Source organism: Ahaetulla prasina, chromosome 8 (genome assembly GCF_028640845.1).
Source record: "Ahaetulla prasina isolate Xishuangbanna chromosome 8, ASM2864084v1, whole genome shotgun sequence".
Lineage (NCBI taxonomy): Eukaryota > Metazoa > Chordata > Lepidosauria > Squamata > Colubridae > Ahaetulla > Ahaetulla prasina.
Window position 1 is genome coordinate 79,078,983 of NC_080546.1, and position 25,410 is coordinate 79,104,392.

Below are 25,410 nucleotides of genomic sequence, written 5' to 3' on the forward strand. Positions count from 1 at the left end.
AATCAGAATTTGTACTACCGGTTCTCCAAACTACTCAAAATTTCTACTACCGGTTCTCCAGAACTGATCAGAACCTGCTGAAACCACCTCTGGTTTCCTGCCTGGGCAGGGGGTTGGACTGGAAGACCTCCAAGGTCCCTTCCAACTCTGTTATTATGTTATGTTATGACTCACTGGAGAAGAGCCTAATGCTGGGAAAGATTGAGGGCAAAAGAAGAATGGGATGACAGAGAATGAGGTGGCTGGATGGAGTCACTGAAGCAGTCAGTGTGAGCTTAAATGGACTCCAGGGGATGGTAGAGGATAGGAAGGCCTGGAGGAACGTTGTCCATGGGGTCGCAGTGGGTCAGACACGACTTCACAATGAACAACAACAACAATTGGAGTTGTTATTTTTTCTAAAATATGTTAGGGGGGAAGAAGGGCCGGTTTAGCTCTGCCTGGTAAGGCCTGTTATTAAGAACACAAAGCCTGCAATTACTGCAGGTTCGAGCCCGGCCCAAGGTTGATTCAGCCTTCCATCCTTTATAAGGTAGGTAAAATGAGGACCCAGATTGTTGGGGGGGCAATAAGTTGACTTTGTAAATATATACAAATAGAATGAGACTATTGCCTTATACATTGTAAGCCGCCCTGAGTCTTCGGAGAAGGGCGGGGTATAAATGTAAACAAAAAAAAAAAAAGAGAGGTTAAGGTAAGAATATAAATGCAAACATTTTCTTGGAAGGTACTTTGAACCTATTAGTATTTTAAAAAAGACAGGAAAGTAAGACTAGGGACTTTTCCAAATAGAAGCCTTAAGCTCCTTGTCTGTAGCACCAAAATTGGTTGGAAATGAAGCTGGTTCAAGAGATTGCTGTCCTCTTTGTAATACATTCTTCAACTTTGAAAGCGATGCTGACCAGGACTTCTGTCCAGATGGCACTTACCACAGGCTTCCGATTTGTGAATTCTTCCACTTGCTACTTGTCAAGAAAGCAAGCAACCTTCTTGACTTGATATCTTTCTGTCTGGCACATCTACCCATAGACCAGTGGAGAGGAGGGAAAAAAACTTTCCAGGGAAGAAAATTATATTAAACAGATTCTTCAACTGACACACAGATTAGAAAAATGCAGGTTTTTCAAAGCAAATATCAATGTAAGGGCCACATTTTTCTTATTTAGAAATGATGTGGAGATCAGAATGTTTTAGTGAAATCTGCATAGCGAGTATCCAAGCTGTGTATTAAAAATTGTGAAGATCCTGAAAAAGATTTAGGTGAATAATGCTTCGCTCTTTGCAGTTTAATATTTTGGCTGCCCTTTTTCATTATTTCTGCCCATTTCTTATATATGAAGGTGTTCTGTTTCATAATAACCGTAGCAAATATTGTACAGAAATATTCATTTGTTTCTGTATCATTGATAAGCGGCACTGCAACTATTAAACTTGTTTCAGATTGTGTACATTTCAGAATATGGTTGATCATCTCGCTGAACGCGGTTTGACCCCAGACAAACAAAAACAAGCTTAAGAAACAGACGAATAAAGAATATTGGAGGTTGTAGTGAATTATAGGACATCCTTAGACCTTCAGCTTTGAAAAAAATAATTGAAGAACCAGAACTGTTTCCTCGCTCTCCATAAACACTGGTGACACTGATGGTTCATTTAAATTTATGCATTATATAAAGTAAATGAGCAGGGATGAAATCTACTTACCTTCCTTACCTGTTTGGAAGTGCACGCACACACACGTCACATGCGCAGGCAGACCCTCTGCGCATGCGCAAAACCTTCCTGCGCATGCGCAGAGAGTACAAAACACATTACTTCCTGGTTAAAACCAGGAAGTAATGTCAGATGGGCAGGTGGGCGGAGCCTTGCACCGCGATTGCTACCAGTTCTCCGAACCACCCGCAACGATCGCTACCGGATCGGGCGATCCAGTCCGAACCGGGAGCATTTCACCCCTGTAAATGAGTCTAGATCCAGATCAAATTTGCAACATTTTCACCCCAAATCCATATTTCTGCAACATTGGTACCATTTTGATCAAGTTTAAAGCCAGCACCGACGGACATTTGTGCTCTGAAATAATTAACAAATAGAAGAATGTATGTAGCACTTGAGCCAATAGGGCACAGGGGGATTATCTCTAGGGCATATTTGTGAGTGTGATTCCATTAATGACGTTCATGATGCTGGGCAAAAATCAAAGTTACTTTTTTATTTCCGTGTGAGATGCATGAACCCTCCAGATGATATTAAACTACAGCTCCCAGCATTCATGCTACCTGAATCTAGAGGGCGAATGGGAAATGAGAAGCTCTCGACCACATGCATTGCTGTGTGTTTCCCCCCCACTTCTTTCACCCATCCATCCAGTTTGTCCTCCAGTGGGAAGCCCCCTGGCCACCACTGTTGCTCTGTGCTCTGCCCACCTGCTCGCTTAAGCTTTCCCTCCAGCTGACCACAGTGAGTTGTCCCCATGGCCAATTGGCCATGTTGAGTTGTCTTACGGTGACTTGGCAGTAGCAAGCTAACCACAGTGACCTGGCCGTGCCGAGTTGTCCCATTCTGAGGTTCATGGTTTCTAGGTCAATGGATTTATGAACACATTCTCACTCCAGAACATGTAATTTGTATAAGACTTTATTTCCCTTGTTCTTCCCAAAATATCCATTATTAATTGGTCCCCAAATGTTCATTGTTAACAGCCATATTTGTTGCTGTTCTTGTTTGAAACTTAGGAAGCAAAAATCCATGGGTGGTTCCGCAAATTACACAACGGTTCTGGAACTACCTTCTGTCCACTTGTATTGTGTATTATTGAACTACATTATAATAAGTGCCTTCAAAATTAAAGCTTCAGTTGTCAACAGATGTTTTTAATAAGATATCAGGAAGTCATAGAAATGAAATTGCTCTAAAATCCAAATGGAGGCATTATCAGCCATTAATAGTCTTTTTCTTCATTAGGCATGATGTCATATAATTTGATGCGAGATTGTTTTGTTTGCTACAATACCTTCGTTTCCTGTGGAATTGGAGTCCATATTGCAGTCCGTATTTCCATGACTTAATTCGCCAAGGTGGCTTCTAGCCTATCGCTGTGAGAAATAATACACAAATATACCAAGCATGTAAAAGATAATGTTTCATAACATAATGTTGTACTGTGGTGCTCTCTGAGCTTGGTTGTTGGCTTGCAGGTGTTTCATTACCCAACCATGTTGTATCCTCATTTGTATTCTAATTATCCAACTAAGTTGTATTCTCAGAAAATCTATTTGGTTCTAAAAACAATTTAACCAAGGAGGCATAACCTGACTTCCATTATCTTTGGATGCTCAGTGGATCATATGAATAAATCTTGCTCCTGCCTGCTTCCTTTACTATAGAACATGTTTTCTTCAATCTATTCAGTTCATTTTTAATAACATGGAAAATATTTTACTGGAAAATGGTCGAAACATATGGAGAAGTGAGAGGGGCATCCATCTCAATTAGGATCCTGGTGTTCTTGTATTTTTATGGTCCCATTTACTAAGGTCCAGGGAATTTCCAAATATCTAGCTCATTCTATTTCCAAGATTTGGAAGGGAAAAAACAATTAGTTATTAGATGCCCTTTTTGCTAGTTGGAATTCATAAAACTGTCTTATTTACACAGGAATGGCAAACTGTTTCTGGAGGAGGAGAAGAGGAAGAGGAGGAAGAGGAGGAGGAGGAGGAGAGAAGAAGAGGAGGAAGAGGAGAGAAGAGGCGCAGGAGGATAAAGAGGAGGAGGAGGAAGAGGAGGAGGAGGAGGAGGAGAGAAGAGGAGGAGGAGGTGGAAGAGGAGGAGGAGGAAAAGGAGGAGGAGGAGGAAGAGAAGAAAAGAGGAGGAGGAGAAGGAGGAGAGAAGGAGGAGGAGGAGGAAGAGGAGGAGGAGGAGGAGGAGGAGGAGGAGGAGGAGGAGGAGTAGTCTTCTGCCCATCCACAGAGACATCTCTGTCTTATAAATTTGGCACAAACTTTTTGGAAACTATCGAGCTAAGCATCTTGAAATCATGGAATCCTGTATGAACTGAATTGTCCCATCCAGGCCCCATTGATAAATCTGCACTGAGGAGACGGCAATCAATATTGGATCTAGTGTGTCCTAGGGGTCTTAGAGGGATCTTGGTGTCCCAGTGGATCATCACTTAAGTATGAGTCAGCAGTGTGCTGCAGTTGCCAAAAAAGCCAATGAGGTCCTCGGCTGCATCAACAGAGGGCTAGCATCAAGATCATGGGAAGTGATAGTACCACTCTATAATACACTAGTGAGGCCACACATGGAACATCCATGCAGTTCTGGTCACAACCATGAAAAAAAGATGGTGAGCCCTTATAAAGAATGCTGTCTAGCAACAAAGATGATAAGGAGTTTGGAAGCCAACTCACAGGATGAATGGCTAAGGGACCTAGGTATGGTTAGCCTAACAAAGAGACGGATTAGGGGGTAAGATGATAGCTGACTCCCAATATGTGGAAGAAGAGGGGGGTTGATTTATTCTCTATAGCACCTGAGGGCAGGACAAGAAGCAATGGGTGGAAGTTTATCAAGGGAGATCCAACCTAGCACTAAGGAGGAATTTCCTGACAGTGAGAACAATCAATCAGTGGAACAGCTTGCCTCCAGAAGCTGTGGGCCCTCCATCACTGGAGTTTTCAGAAAAGATTTGACAATCATTTGTCTAGGAGAGTTATAAGGACTCCTGCTTTGGACCTGCAAGGTCCCTTCTAGCTCTATGTTTCTATGGTTCTAAGCATGCTTAATATGCAGCTTCAATCATCTTTTGTTCCATCGCAGTGCATCATATTCGGTTTGAACAGAGAACTGTTCCTATTGGGTATCCTTCCAGAGAAATTTAGCAAAGAAAGTATTTATTTGATTATACGTGTAATAACTGCAGCAAGGATACTATCTGCATAAAGATGGAAAGCAGAGAAAATCCCTACAGAGGGTGGAGTAATCATGAAAATATTGGATTGCGCAAAAATGAATAGATTGACAATCAAAGAAAGAGAGGAATCTGAATATTTTAAGATATGGGGAAAATTTTACCATTGATTAGAGAAGAAATATATATAGGGTAATGTTGTAATGAAACATGGGAAGGAGAAAGAGGGGATAGAAAATTGATAGATGTATTAATAGCAAAGCAAGAAAAGTCGGAGAAATGTTACAATAAATGAAACGATGATATTATGAAATGATTAACATTGGAGGAACAAGAAGAAGACACAAAAGATGTATTCAGATGATACACTGAACGACTGATTATGTACTGTATGTTTCTTTGTTTATAAAATAAAAAATAAAATAAAAAAGGTACTCAGCCTTGCAACTCCTCTGTGCTGAGCAGGGGTGGGTTTCAATTTTTTATACTACCAGTTCTGTGGGTGTGGCTTGGTGGGTGTGGCTTGGTGGGCGTGGCAGGGGAAGGATACTGTAAAATCCCCATTTCCTCCCGATCAGCTGGGACTCGGGAGGCAGAGAATAGATGGGGGTGGGGCCAGTCAGAATTTTTACTACCGGTTCTCCGAACTACTCAAAATTTCCGCTACCGGTTCTCCAGAACTGGTCAGAACCTGCTGAAACCCACCTCTGTTTGCTGAGCCAATTGAGGGGGAATCACACAGGTATGCTAACTTTCTCAGCCAACAGGTTGTGCAGAGAAAGCTGTAACTGTGTGAAAACGCAGTTTCCCTCTGCCTGATTATTTTGGCACAGTGACCTTGTGATCATCCAGTTTCGTGAAGCAAATGTCCCTCAAATCGGGTTTGTTTTCAGTCGTTCCCTTGCTTGTAGTTCTCCACATTTAAGAAGCTCCGGTTTTAAGGCAGGAGAAATAACAATAGCATTGCGGATAATGTTGCCTTGAGATCAGTTTGCGCCGGATAATATTTGCATAAGTCAGGTAGGGCTTAAAGACAGCAGGATACTGTTGGATATTGGCGGTTTGCAAAACCAGCTATGCAAATATAGTTAGGTCCTGTCAACAGCTAAATAAAGCCAATAACGGGTAAGTCTTTGTTTAACCTTTTCTTTCTCACATAGTTTCTGTTAAGATGTCACCTGTGGCATTGTCCTCCAAAACAAATACGACCGTGTTCAACTGTTGCATTTCTGTGATACGTTTTCAACTGCAGTAAAATTGTTTAAAAATGCCGTTCTTTATTATTTATTGGGTGAGATAAAAACCTTACGTTGCAAGTGGGGAAATAGAAGGATTGTCTTTCTTACTGCCTATTCTGAGATTGATTAACCTCCAAAATGAGAGAGAGAGAAAAAGAGAGAGAGAGAGAGATGGAGAGAGAGAGAGAGAAAGAGCTAGAGAGAGGGAGAGAGAGAGAAAGAGAGAAAGAGAGGGGGGAGAGGGAGAGAGAGAGAAAGAGAGAGGGAGAGACAGAGAGAAAGAGATCGAGAGAGAGAGAGGGAGGGAGAGGGAGAGAGAGAAGAGAGAGAAAGAGAGAGAGAGAGAGAGAAAGAGAGAAAGAGAGAGAGAGGGAGGGAGAAAGAGAAAGAGAGGGAGAGAGAGAGAGAGAGAGGGAGGGAGAAAGAGAGAGGGAGAGAGACAAAGAGAGAGGGGGGAGGGAGGGAGAGAGGGAGGGAGAGACAGAAGGAGGGAGGGAGAGAGAGATTACACACACACTTATATTTATGTTTGTAGGTATAATGTGTTTTATTAATGTTGCACACAGTGGTGAAATCCAATTTTTTTTACTACCGGTTCTGTGGCCGTGGTTTGGTGGGCATGGTGTGGCTTGGTGGGTGTGGCAGGGAGAAGGATACTGCAAAATCCCCATTCGCACCCGACTCCAGGCAAAGGATACTGCAAAATCCCCATTCGCACCCGACTCCAGGCGAAGGATACTGCAAAATCTCCATTCCCGCCCCACTCTGGGGCCAGCCAGAGGTGATATTTTTGCCAGTTCTCCGAACAGCTCAAAATTTCCGCTACCGGTTCTCCAGAACCTGTCAGAACCTGCTGGATTTCACCCCTGGTTGCACATCTGTGATTGCATGACCTCTGTAGATGCCATATTAGGCTAAATAACTAAAATTTTAAAAAGCATGCCAGAAATCAGAACTTCCTTTTAAAAGGAAGGCTCCTCCTCAGATAGAAAATTTGCTCTGTGTTTAGTGACTCCTCCAGCAAACAAAAGGCCACCTATTTGCACTGTTGTAAGTCGAGGGCTACCTTTATTAAATTATTAGTTATTTTTAAACTTCCATATCACCCTGCCATCCCTAAACAGTGTGTGCTGTTAGGAATGCTTTCCCCCCCAATAATTGTCTGAAACTTACCTCCATGATATTTTGGTTCAGTCTTGCTGTCTAAAGTTACAGAGAATTGACCATAACAAATAACCCTTCATTTGCATGTGTTTTTTTCCCCAGTTATGCTTAATGAGTTCTACACCATTTGTTGGTAGGAGATAACAATAAAGTCTGTTTGAAAGGAGGCATGTATTCAAATAGGTGAGCCGGCAATGTTATTGATTCTGTCTGTCTTCCTGCTGATGCCAAAGCAATCTTCATCCAAAGTACTTTCTTAGTTTGCCAGATCAGACAGGATTGCTTCAGTGCTGCCCCCTGCTGGGGCAAGAAAGCACATTTTATTTATTTAACTTAATAGAAATAATAGTATAGTATAGTATAGTATAGAATAGAATAGAATAGAATAGAATAGAATAGAATAGAATAGAATAGAATAGAATAGAGTAGAATAGAATAGAATAGAATAGAATAGAATAGAATGGAGGACTGAAGAATAGAATAGAATAGAATAGAATAGAATAGAATAGAATAGAATAGAATAGAATAGAATAGAATAGAATAGAATAGAATGGAGGACTGAAGAATAGAATAGAATAGAATAGAATAGAATAGAATAGAATAGAATAGAATAGAATAGAATAGAATAGAAGATTGAAGAATAGAATAGAATAGAATAGAATAGAATAGAATAGAATAGAATAGAATAGAATAGAATAGAATAGAATAGAATAGAATAGAATAGATTTTTTTATTGGCCAAGTGTGATTGGACACACAAGGATTTTGTCTTTGGTGCATATGCTCTCAGTGTACATAAAAGAAAAGATACGTTTGTCAAGAATTCTAAGGTACAACACTTAATGATAGTCATAGGGTACAAATAGCAATCAGGAAACAATCAATATCAATATAAATCATAAGGATACCAGCAACAAAGTTACAGTCATGCAGTCATAAGTGGGAGGAGATGGGTGATGGCAACAATGAGAAGATTAATAGCAGTGCAGACTTAGTGAATAGTTTGACAGTGTTGAGGGAATTATTTGTTTAGCAGAGTGATGGCGTTTGGGAGGAAACTGTCCTTGTGTCTAGTTGTTCTGGTGTGCAGTGCTCTATAGTGTCGTTTTGAGGGTAGGAGTTGAAACAGTTTATGTCCAGGATGTGAGGTATCTGTACGTATTTTTACAGCCCTCTTTTTGACTTTTTGCAGTATACAGGTCCTCAATGGAAGGCAGGTTGGTAGCCATTGTTTTTTCTGCAGTTCTTTTATGTACTCTACTGCACCTCTAAGTCAATATTCTGCCTTGCTTCATTTTCTTTCCTATGGAAACCAACTATCCATTTTCTATTTGACCTAAGGACTGGGAGGGGGGAACCCCATAAATTCTAAACAATTTCTGCATTTCCTTGGAAATGGAATCTTGCGTATCCCAGTGCTCTTCCATGGTCTATAAAATTGGCTTCAAACTTCTGAAGACTGAAGAACTGAATCTAAAGGTCGACTTCAATGGGGAGAGCTTCTAGTTCCTTGACATATTTATGGTCATTTGACATACCAAGCATGTCAGGGTGATGTGGAAATTAATTAATAATTTAATACAGGTAGTTCTTGACTTCCAACAGTTGGTTGAGTGACCGCTCAAAGCTACAACAGCATTGAAAAAAGGGACATGGCTATTTTTCACTTTTATGATCATTGTGGCTTTCCCATGGTCATGAGATCAAAATTCAGAGGCATGGCAACTGGCTCATATTTATGATTGGGTGCAGTATCCTGGGTTGTAGTGAATTTTAGGACATCCTTAGACCTTCAGCTTTGAAAAAAAAAATGGTGATGAGGAACCAGAACCTGCTTTCTCTCCTTAAACACTGGTGGTCCGTTTAAATTTACACATTATATGTACTCAATGAGTTCAGATCAGTGGTGAAATCCAATTTTTTTTATTACTGGTTCTGTGGGTATGGCTTGGTGGGCATGGTGTGGCTTGGTAGATGTGCCTTGTTGGGCGTGGTGGGGAAGGATACTGCAAAATCTCCATTCCCACCCCACTCCAGGGGGAAGGATATTGCAAAATCTCCATTCACATCCTATTCTGGGGCCGGCCAGAGGTGGTATTTGCCGGTTCTCCGAACTGCTCAAGATTTCCGCTACCGGTTCTTCGGAACCTGCTGGATTTCACCCCTGGTCCAGATCCCAAATCAAATTTGCAGAATTTCCACTTCAAATCCATATATCTGCAACATTCGCATCAATTTTGATCAAAGATCAAAGGAATGGAAATGGACAGAAAGGAACAGAACATTTAGAAATAGAATGTATACAATGTATTGAATATTGATTCTAGCTGTATGAATAATGTTACAGATCTGTTAAATATGTAACAGAGATATGTAAAGAGAAAAAGTGCAATAAAAAATAAATTAAAAAGAACTAAGCTGTTTCGCTCTGGCTCCTTTTCCTCATTTGTTTCCTGATTATATATATATATACATCCACTATGAAGATGTAGCACGACCACAAACACGAAGCCAAAGAACAGCAATGCAACTCACCAGCTCAAATCCCCCTGCAACTCAGATTAATCTGAGCACAACCAAGCCCCCACCCAAACAGGACACACCCCCATCCAATCAGAGCACAAAAAAACCCCCATCCAATCAGAGCACAGCCAAGCTCCCACCCAATCAGTTCAAACCCCCACTAGCAGTTAAAAGGAAGAAACAGCTGCGATTACACATTGCTCCCAGAAGCACGAAGCTGAAGCCTGAAGATGACGAATGAGACTTCGTCGAAACGTCGCCAAGATACTTCCAATTTTACACGGGAGAAAACCCGAACAACCAAAGACCTACATACAAACACCCGTGAAAACCTCAGAAAACAAATATATATATATTTATATTTATATTTATATTTATGTGTGTGTGTGTGTGTGTGTGTGTGTATTGCAGTTATGGGTACTTTAAGATGCAAACTCTTATGCTGCAAAACAACCCAATTTTTCAGTTTTCTGTGACTGTAATCAAAGTGTTTTTCTCAACTGCAATGCAAGATAAAGGCTGGCAGTTATTAATTACCAGAACATATTAAAACAATACAGAAGTGCCACATGTACTTTCGCCCTCCGGTGCATTGTGTATCTCAAGAAGCGTCAGGACAACTGGAAGAACATGATGTTTTCAATCAAAAGCAATTCAGGTGGCCAAATGAATGTTGTTGTTTTGACTAGGGCACTGACAGAGTTCTTTGTGTCGACTTGCCAGCGGTGGGCCGCTGGCTGTTCAGGCAAACCGGTAGCTCTGACCAGGGCTGGCCCCACCCACCCGCTCTGGCTCTATCACATCCTATATAATCACCGGTTTTTCAATGCCGTGCGCATGCTCACATTTTTGGGTCCTGGGTGAACTGGTTGTTACAACCGGCAGCAGCCCACCCCTGGGCCTTGCCATACAATGGGCCCTCTGATAGGTATTGGGCAGTGGTGAAATGTAAAATTTGTTACTACTGGTTCTGTGGATGTGGCTTGGTGTTGGGGGGGTAATGTGACTGGGTGGGCATGGCCAACTTTTTTTTTTTTACTTTTAAAAGCATTTTTTCTACAAAGAGGTTGTTAAAAAATGCTTTTAAAAGGCTCCTCTGACGATCCCAGCTGAGTTGCCTGATGGTCAGAGGCTTTCCTTTTCTTTTAAAAGCAATTTTTTTTTGCCTTTAAAAGAAAAAAAATGCCTCTGACGATCAGCTGAGCAAGACGATCATCAGAGGCTTTCCTTTTCTTTTAAAAGCATTTTTCTACAAAGAGGTTGTTAAAAATGCTTTTAAAAGCATTTTTTTACAACCTCTTCGGCCGAAGAGATTGTAGAAAAAATGCTTTTAAAAGGCTCTGACAATCCCAGCTGAGCCGCACGATCATCAGAGGCTTTTTTTTTTTTACTTTTAAAGGCATTTTTTCGGCTGAAGAAAAAATGCTTTTAAAAGGGAAAAAACAAACCTCTAATGATCACGCAGCTCAGCTGGGCATGGGGGGTGGTGTTTCAGGGATTTTTGCTACCAGTTTTCCGAACCTCCCACCTCCATCACTACCGGATCAGGTGATCCAGTCCAAAATGGGAGCATTTCACCCCTGGTATTGGGCTGAAGCACCATACCACCCCCTAAAGACTAGGATTTCAGATCTAGGCTGCAAAGCTCTGAACAATACTAGATGGCACCAAAGAGGCATTGTGAACTTTTGAGAAGGTCCAGGCAAGAAATGCCAATCATGATTACTAAAGCCATCTTATACAAATTAAATTATTATTATTATTATTATTATTATTATTATTATTATTATTATTATTATTATTATTATTATTATTATTATTATTATTATTATTATTATTATTATTATTATTCCGAGATCCAAGATTCTGCCTGGAAGGTTAGGCAATGGAATCTTGTCTACTACCAAGTGAAAATAATTAACAAAGATGATGAGGGGACTGGAGACTAAAACATATGAAGAACGGTTGCAGGAATTGGGTATGGCTAGTTTAATGAAAAGAAGGACTAGAGGTGACATGATAGCAGTGTTCCAATATCTCAGGGGCTGCCACAAAGAAGAAGGAGTCAAACTATTCTCCAAAGCACCTGAGGGCAGGACAAGAAGCAACGGGTGGAAACTAATCAAGGAGAGAAGCAACTTAGAAGTAAGGAGAAGTTTCCTGACAGTTAGAACAATTAATCAGTGGAACAACTTGCTTGCAGAAGTTGTGAATGCTCCAACACTGGAAATTTTTAAGAAGATGTTGGATAACCATTTGTCTGGAAGTGGTGTACGGTTTCCTGCCTGGGCAGGGGGTTGGACTAGAAGACCTCCAAGGCTCCTTCCAACTCTGTTATTATTAAATTAAAAATGTTATCCATTTTTATCTGTTGTGATTTTATCTGTTCCAGCAATTTTTTATTTTCATAACATAACATAACAACAGAGTTGGAAGGGACCTTGGAGGCCTTCTTGTCCAACCCCCTGCCCAGGCAGGAAACCCTGCATCATCTCAGTCAGATGGTTATCCAACATTTTCTTAAAAATTTCCAGTGTTGGAGCATTCACAACTTCTGCAGGCAAGTCGTTCCACTTATTAATTGTTCTAACTGTCAGGAAATTTCTCCTTAGTTCTAAGTTGCTTCTTTCTTTGATCAGTTTCCACCCATTGCTTCTTGTTCTACCCTCAAGTGCTTTGGAGAAGAGCCCGACTCCCTCTTCTTTGTGGCAGCCCCCGAGATATTGGAACACAGCTATCATGTCTCCCTGGTCCTTCTTTTTATTAAACTAGACATACCCAGTTCCTGCAACCGTTCTTCATATGTTTTAGCCTCCAGTCCTCTAAGTATCTTGGTTGCTCTTCTCTGCACTCTTTCTAGAGTCTCAACATCTTTTTTACATCGTGGCGACCAAAACTGGATGCAATATTCCAAGTGTGGCCTTACCAAGGCATTATAAAGTGGTACTAACACTTCACGTGATCTTGATTCTATCCCTCTGTTTATGCAGCCCAGAACTGTGTTGGCTTTTTTAGCAGCTGCTGCACACTGCTGGCTCATATCTAAATGGTTATCCACTAGGACTCCAAGATCCCTCTCACAGGTACTACTATTGAGCAAGGTACCACATATACGGTACCGGTGCATTTTGTTTTTTTGGCCTAAATGTAGAACCTTACTTTGCAATATCCTTCCCCTGCCACACCCACCAAGCCAGACCACTCCTTGCAGACAGCTGGTCATTTGCATCCTTTTAGAAGATCATTGAAGCATTTGGAGGCTTATCTGTCTCCTCACGGTCACCTGAGTGGTGCTAATGGTTCCTGTAGTCTGCACTTTTTTTCTGGAAATCCGTTCATACTCCCACACCATTTAGAATAGAATAGAATTTTTATTTTATTAGCCAAGTGTGATTGGACACACAAGGAATTTGTCTTGGTGCATATGCTCTCAGTGTACATAAAAGAAAAGATACGTTCATCAAGGTACAACATTTACAACACAATTGATGATCAATATATCAATATAAATCATAAGGATTGCCAGCAACAAGTTATAGTCATACAGTCATAAGTGGAAAGAGATTGGCGATGGGAACTATGAAATGATTCAAAGGGTGTCCGTCCCAAATTGTATAGCTAAAAGTCTATAGAGATTCTCAGTCATCCAGGTCTTTCCTTTCCCCACCATCCAGTCAGAACTGAAGAAGCTTCTTGGACGAGAAGCGAAATGTCTTCAAAGAAAAAACAAGAAAGTCCAGTTGCCTCCTGAAAAAGCACCTTTGGGGGCATCCATGACCTGGGTGACTGAGAATCACTATAGACTTTTAAAATCACAACCGTTCTATGGTCCCCCATAATCCTTGAGCTTTCATCTCCAAATCAAAGCCAGAGCCCCAACTGAAACTAGAAGGAAAATCTGTCAATACATGGTACCTCCTCTCTCAGCTTCCATTATTGGGAGGCACAAGAAATTCTGCCCTTCCTCTCTACTCCCAGAGTAAACCAAAGGTCTGAGGGTGGAAGAGGAAGAAGCTTGGATCCAAAACATTAAAAGCCCTTTCAGTTTGTACGCAGCTCTGACCTTGGCAGTCCAATCTCTTCTTGAAAGCTTCCAGGGATGAAGCTCCCACAACTTCCGAAGGCCAACCAAGTTCCATGGGTTGATTGTTCTCACTGTTCGAAAAATTCTCCTTATTTCCAGGTTGAATCTCTCCTTGTTCAGTTTCCATCCATTGTTCCTTCATCTGGCCTTTGGGTGGCTTGGAAAATAGCTCGACCCCTTCCTCTCTGTGGCAACCCCTCAAATATTGGAACCAGGGATGGGCTTCAAAAATTTGAGCAAGGGGTTCTCTGCCTGCTTGCTGGGTGGGCGTGGCCAGGGTGGGTGTGGCCTAATCAGCCTCCTGCACCACGGTGGGGGGACATTTTTGCCCTCCCCGGGCTCTGGAGGCGCTTCTCGAGCCTCCAGGAGGGCGAAAACAGGGTTCCCAGGCTCCAGAGGCCCGAAACATTTCTGGCCTTCCCGAACTTCTGGTAGGCCCATTTTTCGCCCTCCCCGAACCTCCACGCGTGTCCTGCATCCAAAGCGAGCTGCTTGGGGACTTTGGGGAGGGGAGGGGTGGGCGGGTCAACCAGAAGTGGGATTTGGGGGTTCTCCGAACTGCACAGAATCTTAGCTAGAGGTTCTCCCGAACCTCTGCAAACCCCCAGGAGCCGACCCCTTGTTGGAGTCTCAAGAAGGTTTGTGAAGGTTTCCAAGAAAAGATTGGACAGCCATTTGTCCAGGATGGAATAAAATCTCCTGCCTTGGGCAGGGAGTTGGACTAGAAGACCTCCAAAGTCCCTTCTAGGCCTATGATTCTATGATTCTATTCTAGTTTTTAGCGCCAGGGTTTAAAGAACAAACCCAAAAAGGAAAACAGTCAACATGGAGTCTATTGCAAACAAGGGTTATTGTGGCTGTAGAAGACAATGGATTTAGCTCTGGATTAATCTGTCTGAACATTTACGATGAAGGCTATTATTTTATTCAATATAACATCCAGAACCACAGGAAACATACACGTGATGCCCCTCTTAAATGATTATTTGTGTATCTATCCAGCAGCCAGAGAGGAGCGACTGCTTTACAGAAGTGCCTGTTTGCTTTTCATTCCACCAGAGGATTCTAAATGCAGTGTAAACACTACAACGTGGCTTCAGGAAATGTGTACCAAGCTAGACTTGTCAATTACTTAAAACTTGTCTGTAGAAAAGAATTCAGCCCTATTGGCCTGGAAAATCAAAAGACCCACCACTCTCATTTTGAAGACTTTTAAATGTTAGTCCTTTCTCCCGATTGAGTCATCTTCTTTTTAATTGCATATAAAGATTCTCCCACACCAAAACCTACCTACCTACCTACCTATCTATCTATCTATCTATATCTATATCTATCTATACATGTATCTATATCTCTACCTATCATCCATCCATCCATCTATCCATCCATCCATCCATCCATCCATCCATCCATCCATCCATCCATCCATCCATCCATCCATCCATCCATCCATCTATCTATCTATCTATCTATCTATCTATCTATCTATCTATCTATCTTTCTCTCTCTCTCTACCTATCTATCTACCTATACATGTATCTATATCTCTATCTATCATTCTCTCTATATATATATATACATCTCTCTCTCTCTCTCTCTCTCTCTATCTCTCTCTATCTATCTATCTATACATGTATCTATATCTCTATCTATCATCTCTATCTATCTATCTATCTATCTATCTATCTATCTATCTATCTATCTATCTATCTTTCTCTCTCTCTCTACCTATCTATCTACCTATACATGTATCTATATCTCTATCTATCATTCTCTCTCTATATATATATATACATCTCTCTCTCTCTCTCTCTATCTATCTATCTATCTATCTATCTATCTATCATCTCTATCTATCTATCTATCTATCTATCTATCTATCTATCTATCTATCTTTCTCTCTCTCTCTACCTATCTATCTACCTATACATGTATCTATATCTCTATCTATCATTCTCTCTCTCTCTCCCCATATCTCTCTCTCTCTCTCTCTCTCCATGTATCTATATCTCTATCTATCATCTCTATCTATCTATCTATCTATCTATCTATCTATCTATCTATCTATCTATCTATCTATTTATCTATCTCTATCTATCTATCTATCTATCTATCTATCTATCTATCTATCTATCTATCTATCTATCTATCTATCTATACATGTATCTATATCTCTAGCTTCTCTCTCTCTCTCTTTCTCTCTCTCTCTACCTATCTACCTATACATGTATCTATATCTCTACCTATCTCTCTCTCTCTCTCTCTTTCTCTCTCTCTCTACCTATCTACCTATACATGTATCTATATCTCTATCTATCATTCTCTCTCTCTCTCTCTCTCTACATCTCTCTCTCTCTCTCTCTCTATCTATACATGTATCTATATCTATATCTCTATCTATCATATCTATCTTCTATCTATCTATCTATCTATCTATCTATCTATCTATCTATCTATACATGTATCTATATCTCTGCCTATCATCCATCTATCTATCTATCTATCTATCTATCTATCTATCTATCTATCTATCTATCTATCTATCTATCTATCTTTCTCTCTCTACCTACCTATCTACCTATACATGTATCTATATCTCTATCTATCATTCCCCTCTCTCTCTCCCCATATCTATCTCTCTCTCTCTCTCTCTCTCTACATGTATCTATATCTCTATCTATCATCTCTATCTATCTATCTATCTATCTATACATGTATCTATATCTCTACCTATCTCTCTCTCTCTCTCCCCCTATCTATCTATCTACCTATACATGTATCTATATCTCTGTCTATCATTCTCTCTCTCTACATGTATCTCTCTCTCTCTCTTATCTATCTCTCTCTCTCTCTATACATGTATCTGTATCTCTATCTATCATCTCTCTCTCTCTATCTATCTATCTATACATGTATCTATATCTCTATCTATCATCTATCTATCTATTTATCTATCTATCTATCGATTATGTACTATAGATATAAAATATGTACTATTTTTTCGAAACTGCTAGGTTGGCAGAAGCTGGGACTAGTAACGGGAGCTCACCCATTACACGGCAGCACTAGGGATTTGAACTGCCAAACTGCCGACCTTTCGATCGACAGCTCAGCTGTCCTAGCCCTGAGCCACTGCTCTGTTTCGAAAGCACGTAAAAATGCAAGTAGAAAAAATAGGGACCACCTTTGGTGGGAAGGTAACAGCGTTCTGTGCGCCTTTGGCATTTAGTCATGCCAGCCACATGACCACGGAGACATCTTCGGACAGCGCTGGCTCTTTGGCTTTGAAACAGAGATGAGCACCACCCCCTAGAGTTGTGAACGACTAGCATATATGTGCGAGGGGAACCTTTACCTGTAAGAGCAATACAGGTAGTGCTTAACTTACAACAGTTCATTTAGTGACTGTACAAAGTTGTACACTGAACTGCACTGAAAAAAGAGACTTAGCACCAGTGGTGAAATTGAGCCGATTCTATCTGGCTCGGCGAACCGGTAGCGCCAGTGACAGGAGGCTCCACCCACCCGCCCAGACATCATCACATTCCATTTTTTATCCTCTGCACACACGCAAAAAGTCTTGCATGTGTGTGTAGTGCACGCACGCGCTCACATTTGTGAACCCGTAGCGAAGGTAAGTAAATTTCACCCCTGCATAGGACCGTTGTTCACAGTTATGACCTTTCTAGCATCTCCATGATCATGTGATCAAAATTCAGATACTTGACAACTGGTTCATATTTACGACCGTTACGGTGTCCTAGGGTCATGCCATCCCCTTTTGCAACCTTCTGACCAGAAAAGTCAATGGGGGTTCACTTAAAAACTGGGTTACTGATGTAGGAAGTCAGCACCCACCCCCAGAAAAAAGGCTTTCCTAGGATCAAATAATTCCCTTCTCTCCACTACCAGGAAAATACTCTAGGCAAGTCCCTCCAAAAGTTAAGTTTTATGAATGAGATGCTTTTGTATCTATTGAGAAAACTCGAGTATTCCATTCAGTATCCATTTACAGAAATCCAGGCCAGCCTATTCACAAATAAAATGCCTTTAGCCACAGCTCCCCCAGGATGGGAGCTGATGGGATTAAGAATTTACATCCCCCCACCCAAACTCTAAGGACAGGACATGACCTTTAGGAAATAAGATTTACCTACCTCCATTAGAATAGCAAAAGACACAAGGCTCATTACATAGCACGACCCCCCTGGAGCATCTCAAACACAGAATCCCAGAGCCCTGATAACAGTAACAGGGTTGGAAGGGACCTTGGAGGTCATCTAGTCCAACCCCCTGCTCATCCATCCACTCACTCCGCCATTTTGTCAGCCACCCCAGAAACATGCTGCTGTCGCTGAAGTTTCTGGAAAACTTTCCTTCTAGCCAGCCTCCATTTTATTTCCAGCGTTTTTTGTTTTTTGTTTTCCTCCCAACTTACAACCGGCCTGGATTTTTCTTCCAACTCTGACTTATCAACTGCAGTGATTCCCTTAACAGTGGCAAGAAAGGTCATAAAAAATGGGGCAAAATTTATTTTAACAAGAGTCCCACTTAACAACAGAAATTTTGGGCTCAGTTGTCGAGGACCCCCTGTGGAAAAGAATATAGGATAGAGATGATAGAAGTTTCACATTTCACTTCTGCATCTTGGATTTTTCAAATCACTCATCCATCTCTCCCAGATATTTAAAAAAAAAAAAAACTTGACCAGGGTCCAATGCTTTTGTGCCTCCCCTGATTCTAATTGGATATGGTTTTAAAAAAACGAACCCATGATAGTCACTAACTTTGGTCAGTGATGCCAATTGCCTGATCTTTGGACCTTTCGCCGTGAGCTGAAAACGCACTTATTTATTCAAGCGGTACTGGCTTAAAAGTTTTATTAAATTTTAATTGGGGTTATTTATGAATTTTAGGGTTTTAAATTGTTTTAAATTTCGGCCATTTATGTAATATGCTTGGTTTTAAGTTTTTGTTTTAATGTGTATATTGTGGGGTTTTTTATTATTTGGCTGTACACCGCCCTGAGTCCTTCGGGAGAAGGGCGGTATAAAAATCTAATAAAATAAATAAATAAATAAATAAATAACTGAAAATATAAGTTGTGATCACAAAGTCATCAGTAATCAAGCAAGACCTGTGGGAATCTTTACGGCTACGCTTTTTAAAAAAATAAGTTAATGCAGTTTAAAACCATGGAGAAAGCTTGCCCATTCAACAACCCCCTGAAAATCCCAATTATGTAAATCAACGTGGCGAAAGATATCCCTTGTGACCTTCCTTCTTTTTTCCCCAAAACGAAATCTCTGCCTCGTGCTTCATGAGACTACAAAGAAGAGAGAGGCAGTGTTCTCGTCTTTTTTAGTGTTACTTTTTCTCCCGTGATTTAAATACCGTTTAAACGCGGTCTTAAAAGCAGTGCGTCTTTGTGTGTGTCCCTCAATCAGAGGGACATGGTTGTTAAACCATCCAAATGAGTTAGAAATTCATTATCTCTGATCGGCTGAAACAGACGCCGTATTGTCTTCTTCTAATGAAAGCACAAAGTTTCTTTAACAGCTGTTTCTTTCATCGCTGAAAAATATTCTAATTTTGTAACGATAACATCTCTCGTTGCACTTCTTGCTTGGGTTTTTTGTTTCTTTTTTCTTTTTTCTTTTTTTTTGCCTCACGCAAAACTGTTTTAAATACTGGCAGTCCTCAACTTACGACCACAACTGAGCCCAAAATTTCTGTTGTTCAGTGAGGCATTGGCTAAGTGAATTTTGCCCTCATCTCTCTCTTGCTTCAATTGTGAAGTGAATCGCTGCAGGTGATAAGTTAGTAAACCGGTCGTTAAATGAAGCTTCCCCATTGGCACGGCTGGTCAGAAGGTCGCAAAAAGGGGATCACATGGTCTTGGAGACTACAGCATTGGTCGTAAGTATGAACCAGTTGCCAAGGATCCGAATTTTGATCACGTGATCAGGGGGGATGCTGGAAAAGTTGTAAGGGTGAAAAACACTCACTTTTTTCAGTACCATTGTAACGTTGACCGGTCATTAAGCGAACTATTATAAGTTGAACGCTACCTGTATGTAGAAGTCTGTCGAATTAACACGTGTCTGAATAAAATCAAGGAAAGATAGCTTGATAGCAGGTATTTTGGGAATACGTTTGATTCTTGCCTTTTGTTTTGCGGGATGAATGACCCAGCTGAGAGAGAGAGAGAGAGAAATGTCCCGTTGAATAAAGGAAAATGAATTATTGCATTTTTATATCCTTCCCAGGCTCTGCGGTTTACTTTACAGTTGTAAAAGGTGGATTCAAACCAGGGAGAAAAAGCAACGCAGCTGTATCTTCAAAGGGATTTTTAGCTATGTAAGTTGAGACCTAGTCACTTTAGCTTTGCGATTGTGGTTATGTTTTAATGATGACACCATCTCCGATTTTCCTAATGGAATTTGTGCCCCAATGTAGATTCACGGAGGGCTTTTAGATGACCCTTTCATTTTGTGATTCTCCTGCTGATTCTCCTTCACAAAATTTTATAAGATGGCCATTGAGAACCTGTATACTGCATGAGTCAAAAAAGAGAACTGTGAAAATATCTACAGACCCCTCGCATCCTGGACATAAATTGTTTCAACTCCTACCCTCAAAATGACGCTACAGAGCCCTGCACACCAGAACAACTAGACACAAGAACAGTTTTTTCTCGAACGCCATCACTCTGCTAAACAAATAATTCTCTCAACTCTATCAAAATATTCACTAAGTCTGCATTACTATTAATCTTTTCATCGTTCCCATCACCCATCTCCTCCCACTTATGACTGTAACTTTCTTGCTTGTACCCTTACGGTTGATATTGATATTGTTTCCTGATTGCTTATTTGCTCCCTATGACTATCATTAAGTGTTGTACCTTATGATTCTAGAGACCCTAGAAAGAGTGCAGAGAAGAGCAACAAAGATGATTAGGGGACTGGAGGCTAAAACATATGAAGAACAGTTGCAGGAACTCGGTATGTCTAGTTTAATGAAAAGAAGGACCAGGGGAGACATGATAGCAGTGTTCCAATATCTCAGGGGTTGCCACAAAGAAGAGGGAGTCAAACTATTCTCCAAAGCACCTGAGGGTAGAACAAGAAGCAATGGGTGGAAACTGATCAAAGAAAGAAGCAACTTAGAACTAAGGAGAAATTTCCTGACAGTTAGAACAATTAATAAGTGGAACAACTTGCCTGCAGAAGTTGTAAATGCTCCAACACTGGAAATTTTTAAGAAAATGTTGGATAACCATCTGACTGAGATGGTGTAGGGTTTCCTGCCTGGGCAGGGGGTTGGACTAGAAGGCCTCCAAGGTCCCTTCCAACTCTGTTGTTATATTATAGATTCTTGATGAACGTATCTTTTCTTTAATGTACACTGAGATCAGATGCACCAAGACAAATTCCTTGTGTGTCCAATCACACTTGGCAATAAAAAATCTATTCTATTCTATTCTATTCTATTCTATTCTATTCTATTCTATTCTATTCTATTCTATTCTATTCTATTCTATTCTATTCTACAGAGGGCAAAGTTTTAGCCAGGTGTCGTTAACTTCTATTTCCAGTGCTTCTTTTGGCTTTTGTCATTTTACACACCAACACAGATACACACACACACACACGAATGCAAATTACAGAATCAATCGCCTAATATCCTTTGACTGATACATTTAGGGCATTTCACTTGAAAGCATATCCTGTAAATGTAGAGCTCTTTTTACAAGAAAAAGGAATATGTCCCTGTTTCTAATTTTGACGTTGGGCGTTCATTTCCCTGGCCTCCTTCATAGACATGACAAACGCAAACCAGGTTACTAACTTGCAGTTATCCATTTTCCATCTGATTCTACATATAATTTAAAAGTGTCAAGATTTGGAAGCTGTAGTCAGGGTAATCCATTATATTACCTGGGCAAATACATGATTTTATCTAACTTGTTTGACGTTTTAATGTTTCTCTGGGTTTTGTTGCCTTTTGTGGGGGGGGGGAAATTGAAGATATCTCTTCCATTTGTCTGTTAGATGCCTGACTTCAGATTTTAAATCTTTACTTTTACTTTGCTTTAAAATTTTACTTTTCAGAGGACTTCAGGGGATAGTTAGAACTGCAGAATAAACAATGGCTACCAACCTGCCTGCCTTCCATTGAGGACCTATATACTGCATGAGTCAAAAAGAGGGCTGTGAAAATATTTACAGACCCCTCGCATGCTGGACATAAACTGTTTCAACTCCTACCCTCAAAACGATACTACAGAGCACTGCACACCAGAACAACTAGACACAAGAACAAATTTCTTCCCGAATGCCATCACTCTGCTAAACAAATAATTCCCTCAACGCTGTCAAACTATTTACTAAGTCTGCACTACTATTAATTTTCTCATCAGTCCCATCACCCATCTCCTTCCACTTATGACTGTATGACTGTAACTTTGTTGCTTGTATTCTTACGATTGATATTGATTGTATCCTGATTGCTTATTTGTACCCTATGACTATCATTAAGTGTTGTACCTTAGAATTCTTGATGAACGTATCTTTTCTTTTTATGTACACTGAGAGCGTATGCACCAAAGACAAATTCCTTGTGTGTCCAATCACACTTGGCCAATAAAAAATTCCATGCTATTCGAGAAAGTCAAACCACATTCTGAAACTTTTAAGTAGCCAATACTACAAAATAAATTCTTCACTGTAGGCAAGAAACAGGTCCTGTAAGCACCCTGTTGAACATCTTTGGGATGTTGGTTAAGTAGAGGACAATATGGTGGGCACAGTGGTTAGAATACAATATTGCAGGTTAACTCTGCCCATGTCTAGAGCAGTGATGGTTAATCTTTTTGCCATTGTTTGCCAGGAAGGTGGATGGGGGGATCGCGCACATGTGCCCACACCCATAATTCTATGCCACCTGGCCCCATGAATGCATGCCCGAACCCCCCCCCCTTCCCCCTGCTCCCAGCACTCCTGGCACAGGATGGCCTGGTAGGTCCGCTTTTCTCTCTCACCTGGCTCCAGAGCCTTTCTAGGAGTCTGGGGAGGGCGAAAAAAGCCTTCCCCACCCACCCACCCTAGAGTTCCTCCAGACGCCAAAAATGTCCCCTTTGCCAACTTCCAGTGGGACTGGAAGGCCCATTTTTTTGCCGTCCCCAGCCTCCAGGGTTTCTCTAGGAGTCTGGAGAGAGCAAAAACGGACTTCCCCATCCACCCGGAGGTCCTCCGGATGCCAGAAACAGCCCATTTGCCAACTTCCAATGGGACCGGAAGGCCTGAAAATCAGCTGGCTGGCGCTGCCCGGTGCACCGGAGCTGAGCTCGTGTGCCCACTGATATGGCTACACATGCCACCTGTGGCACACGTGCCATAGGTTCGCCATTACAGGTCTAGAGTTTGATCCTGATGGACTCAAGCTTGACTCAGTCTTTCATTGGTAAAATGGGGAGCCAGATTGTTGGGGGCATATGCTGAATCTCAGAGAGTGTGAAGCAATATATAAGTGCTATTGCTATTATCCATTGTATCGTTGTATCGTTCACCATCTCCTTTACAATGAGATTAGGGCCATAATTGGTGTTAGGGGGACTTTAGGGCTTGGATCTTTAAAAATTGAATTATCTTCTTGCAAAAGTATTCCCAGATATTAGGAATAGAATAGAGTAGAGTAGAATAGAATAGAATAGAATAGAATAGAATAGAATAGAATAGAATAGAATAGAATAGAATAATGACATTATATTAACATGAAATTTTGTTGCCTGCAGCTCTCAAAGAGTCACCACCTCCAATGTATGCTACATAAACATGACTAAATAAATAAATACAAAATTATGCATATACCAATGGTGGGATTCAAATAATTTAACAACCGGTTCTCTACCCTAATGACCAGCTGGGTAGGCGTGGCTCGGTGGGTCATGTGACCATGTGGGCATGGCCAAATCAATGTAGTTCGTATGATGTAGTTCGAGGCTTTCTAGACCTAAGGTTTCAAGCCTACTTCTTGCCCTTCCTGTCTCATATTTATATGAAACCACTGGATGAGGTCATTCATTGACATGGGGCCTGAACGCTGATGAAATTCGACTTGATATCTCAAATTTTTTTTTAATTTGAATTTATATCCCGCCCTTCTCTGAAGACTCAGGGCGGCTTACATTGTGTTAAGCAATCCATTTGTATATTATATACAAAGTCAACTTTTATTGCCCCCAGCAATCTGGGTCCTCATTTTACCTACTTTATAAAGGATGGAAGGCTGGGTCAACTTTGGGCCTGGTGGGACTTGAACTTGCAGTAATTGCAAGCAGCTGTGTTAATAAAAGACAGACTTAGTCTGCTAAGCTACCAGAGGCCCTTCCTGCTTCTCTAAGAGTTGTGATTGAGACCTTGTCTCCTTACCTGGAAGCTATTCTGGTTTGGATTGGGTGCATGACAAGACCAAGTGGTTATAGGCGCACGGTTATTCCAATGCCAGAAATTCTCCACCTTTCAATCTCCACCTTTCAATCTGAACGGATGACTCTTCCACTTAGAGCAGGGGTGTCAAACTCAAGGACCTGTGGGTTGAATCTGGACCGCGGTGGGGGGTGGGTGCTTAGATCTGGCTCTCAGGGCTGCCCTGGAAACAGCAAAGGACCAGCCCACTGTGCCTCTGCCATGTCTCTCCCGAGCTCAGTTTTTGTTGGCAGGGGGTTGCAGGAGGGCGTCGCAGCTGAAAATGGAGCTCAGAAGCCCATTTTCGCTGGCAGAGTGCTTGGACCACCAGAGGTGCCCCAGCATGAGTGATGTTGAGCTGTCCATGTCCACCATGGCCACCCCAGCCAAATGAGGTCAAACACAACCCTGATGCAGCCCTCAATGAAATAAAGTTTGACACCCTTGACTTAGAGAATGGATACACTGTTTGAGAGCCCTCCTGGGCTCACCATAAAGAACAAGTACCATTGGTGAGTAGTAAGACCTTCACCCAGTTTCACGTGATTGCATTCTTTTCTGTACGAAGCGTCATTTCGCCAGGTTACTCAAGCCTTGGTCACCTCACAAGTGGATGCTTGCAGTTGTTGTGGTCCGCCAGCAGCTTGCGGAGCTGGCAATGGACTTGGATAGCGATGAGGCTGAGGAAAAGCATGGGCCAGTCCTGGAGGCTGGGGAAGGCCCAGATGAGGGATCTGCATTGGAGACAGAGGTGGGGCCAGGGCCATAAAGGAGTGATGTGCGGAGCCTCCAGAGGCTGACAGCTTTGAGGCAGAGTGTTGTGACTCTTCCTCCCTCTTCTCCTCAGCCGGGCCCCTCCCGTCTCCAACTGGGCCTGTTATCAGACTCCGAGTCTGATAATGAAGATGAACGGCCTGTCATGCCTCCAGCCCCTGGCCCTGGCCCCATGCCCGGAGAGGATTCCAGGAGTGAACGGACAAGCCCGATAAACTTCACTCCTACAGTGTGTGAGCAGGAA

At 41.5% G+C, this 25,410-nt stretch overlaps 1 protein-coding gene and 1 long non-coding RNA gene across 2 annotated transcripts in view; both read left to right on the forward strand.

The window, feature by feature from the left end:
- Positions 1–3,891: 3,891 nt before the first annotated feature.
- Positions 3,892–25,410, forward strand: part of LOC131203330 (octapeptide-repeat protein T2-like) — a gene marked incomplete at both ends in the record, with an annotated part of 96,723 nt that continues 75,204 nt past the window's right edge. Inside the window, 2 exon segments of the mRNA XM_058193414.1 lie at positions 3,892–3,950; positions 6,480–6,566. Coding sequence (XP_058049397.1) covers positions 3,892–3,950; positions 6,480–6,566 — 146 coding nt within the window.
- LOC131203331 (uncharacterized) lies at positions 18,698–23,792 on the forward strand. The gene is made up of 4 exons (XR_009156347.1): positions 18,698–18,782; positions 19,720–19,839; positions 20,190–20,280; positions 22,038–23,792. It is a non-coding gene; the product is annotated as an uncharacterized LOC131203331 (long non-coding RNA).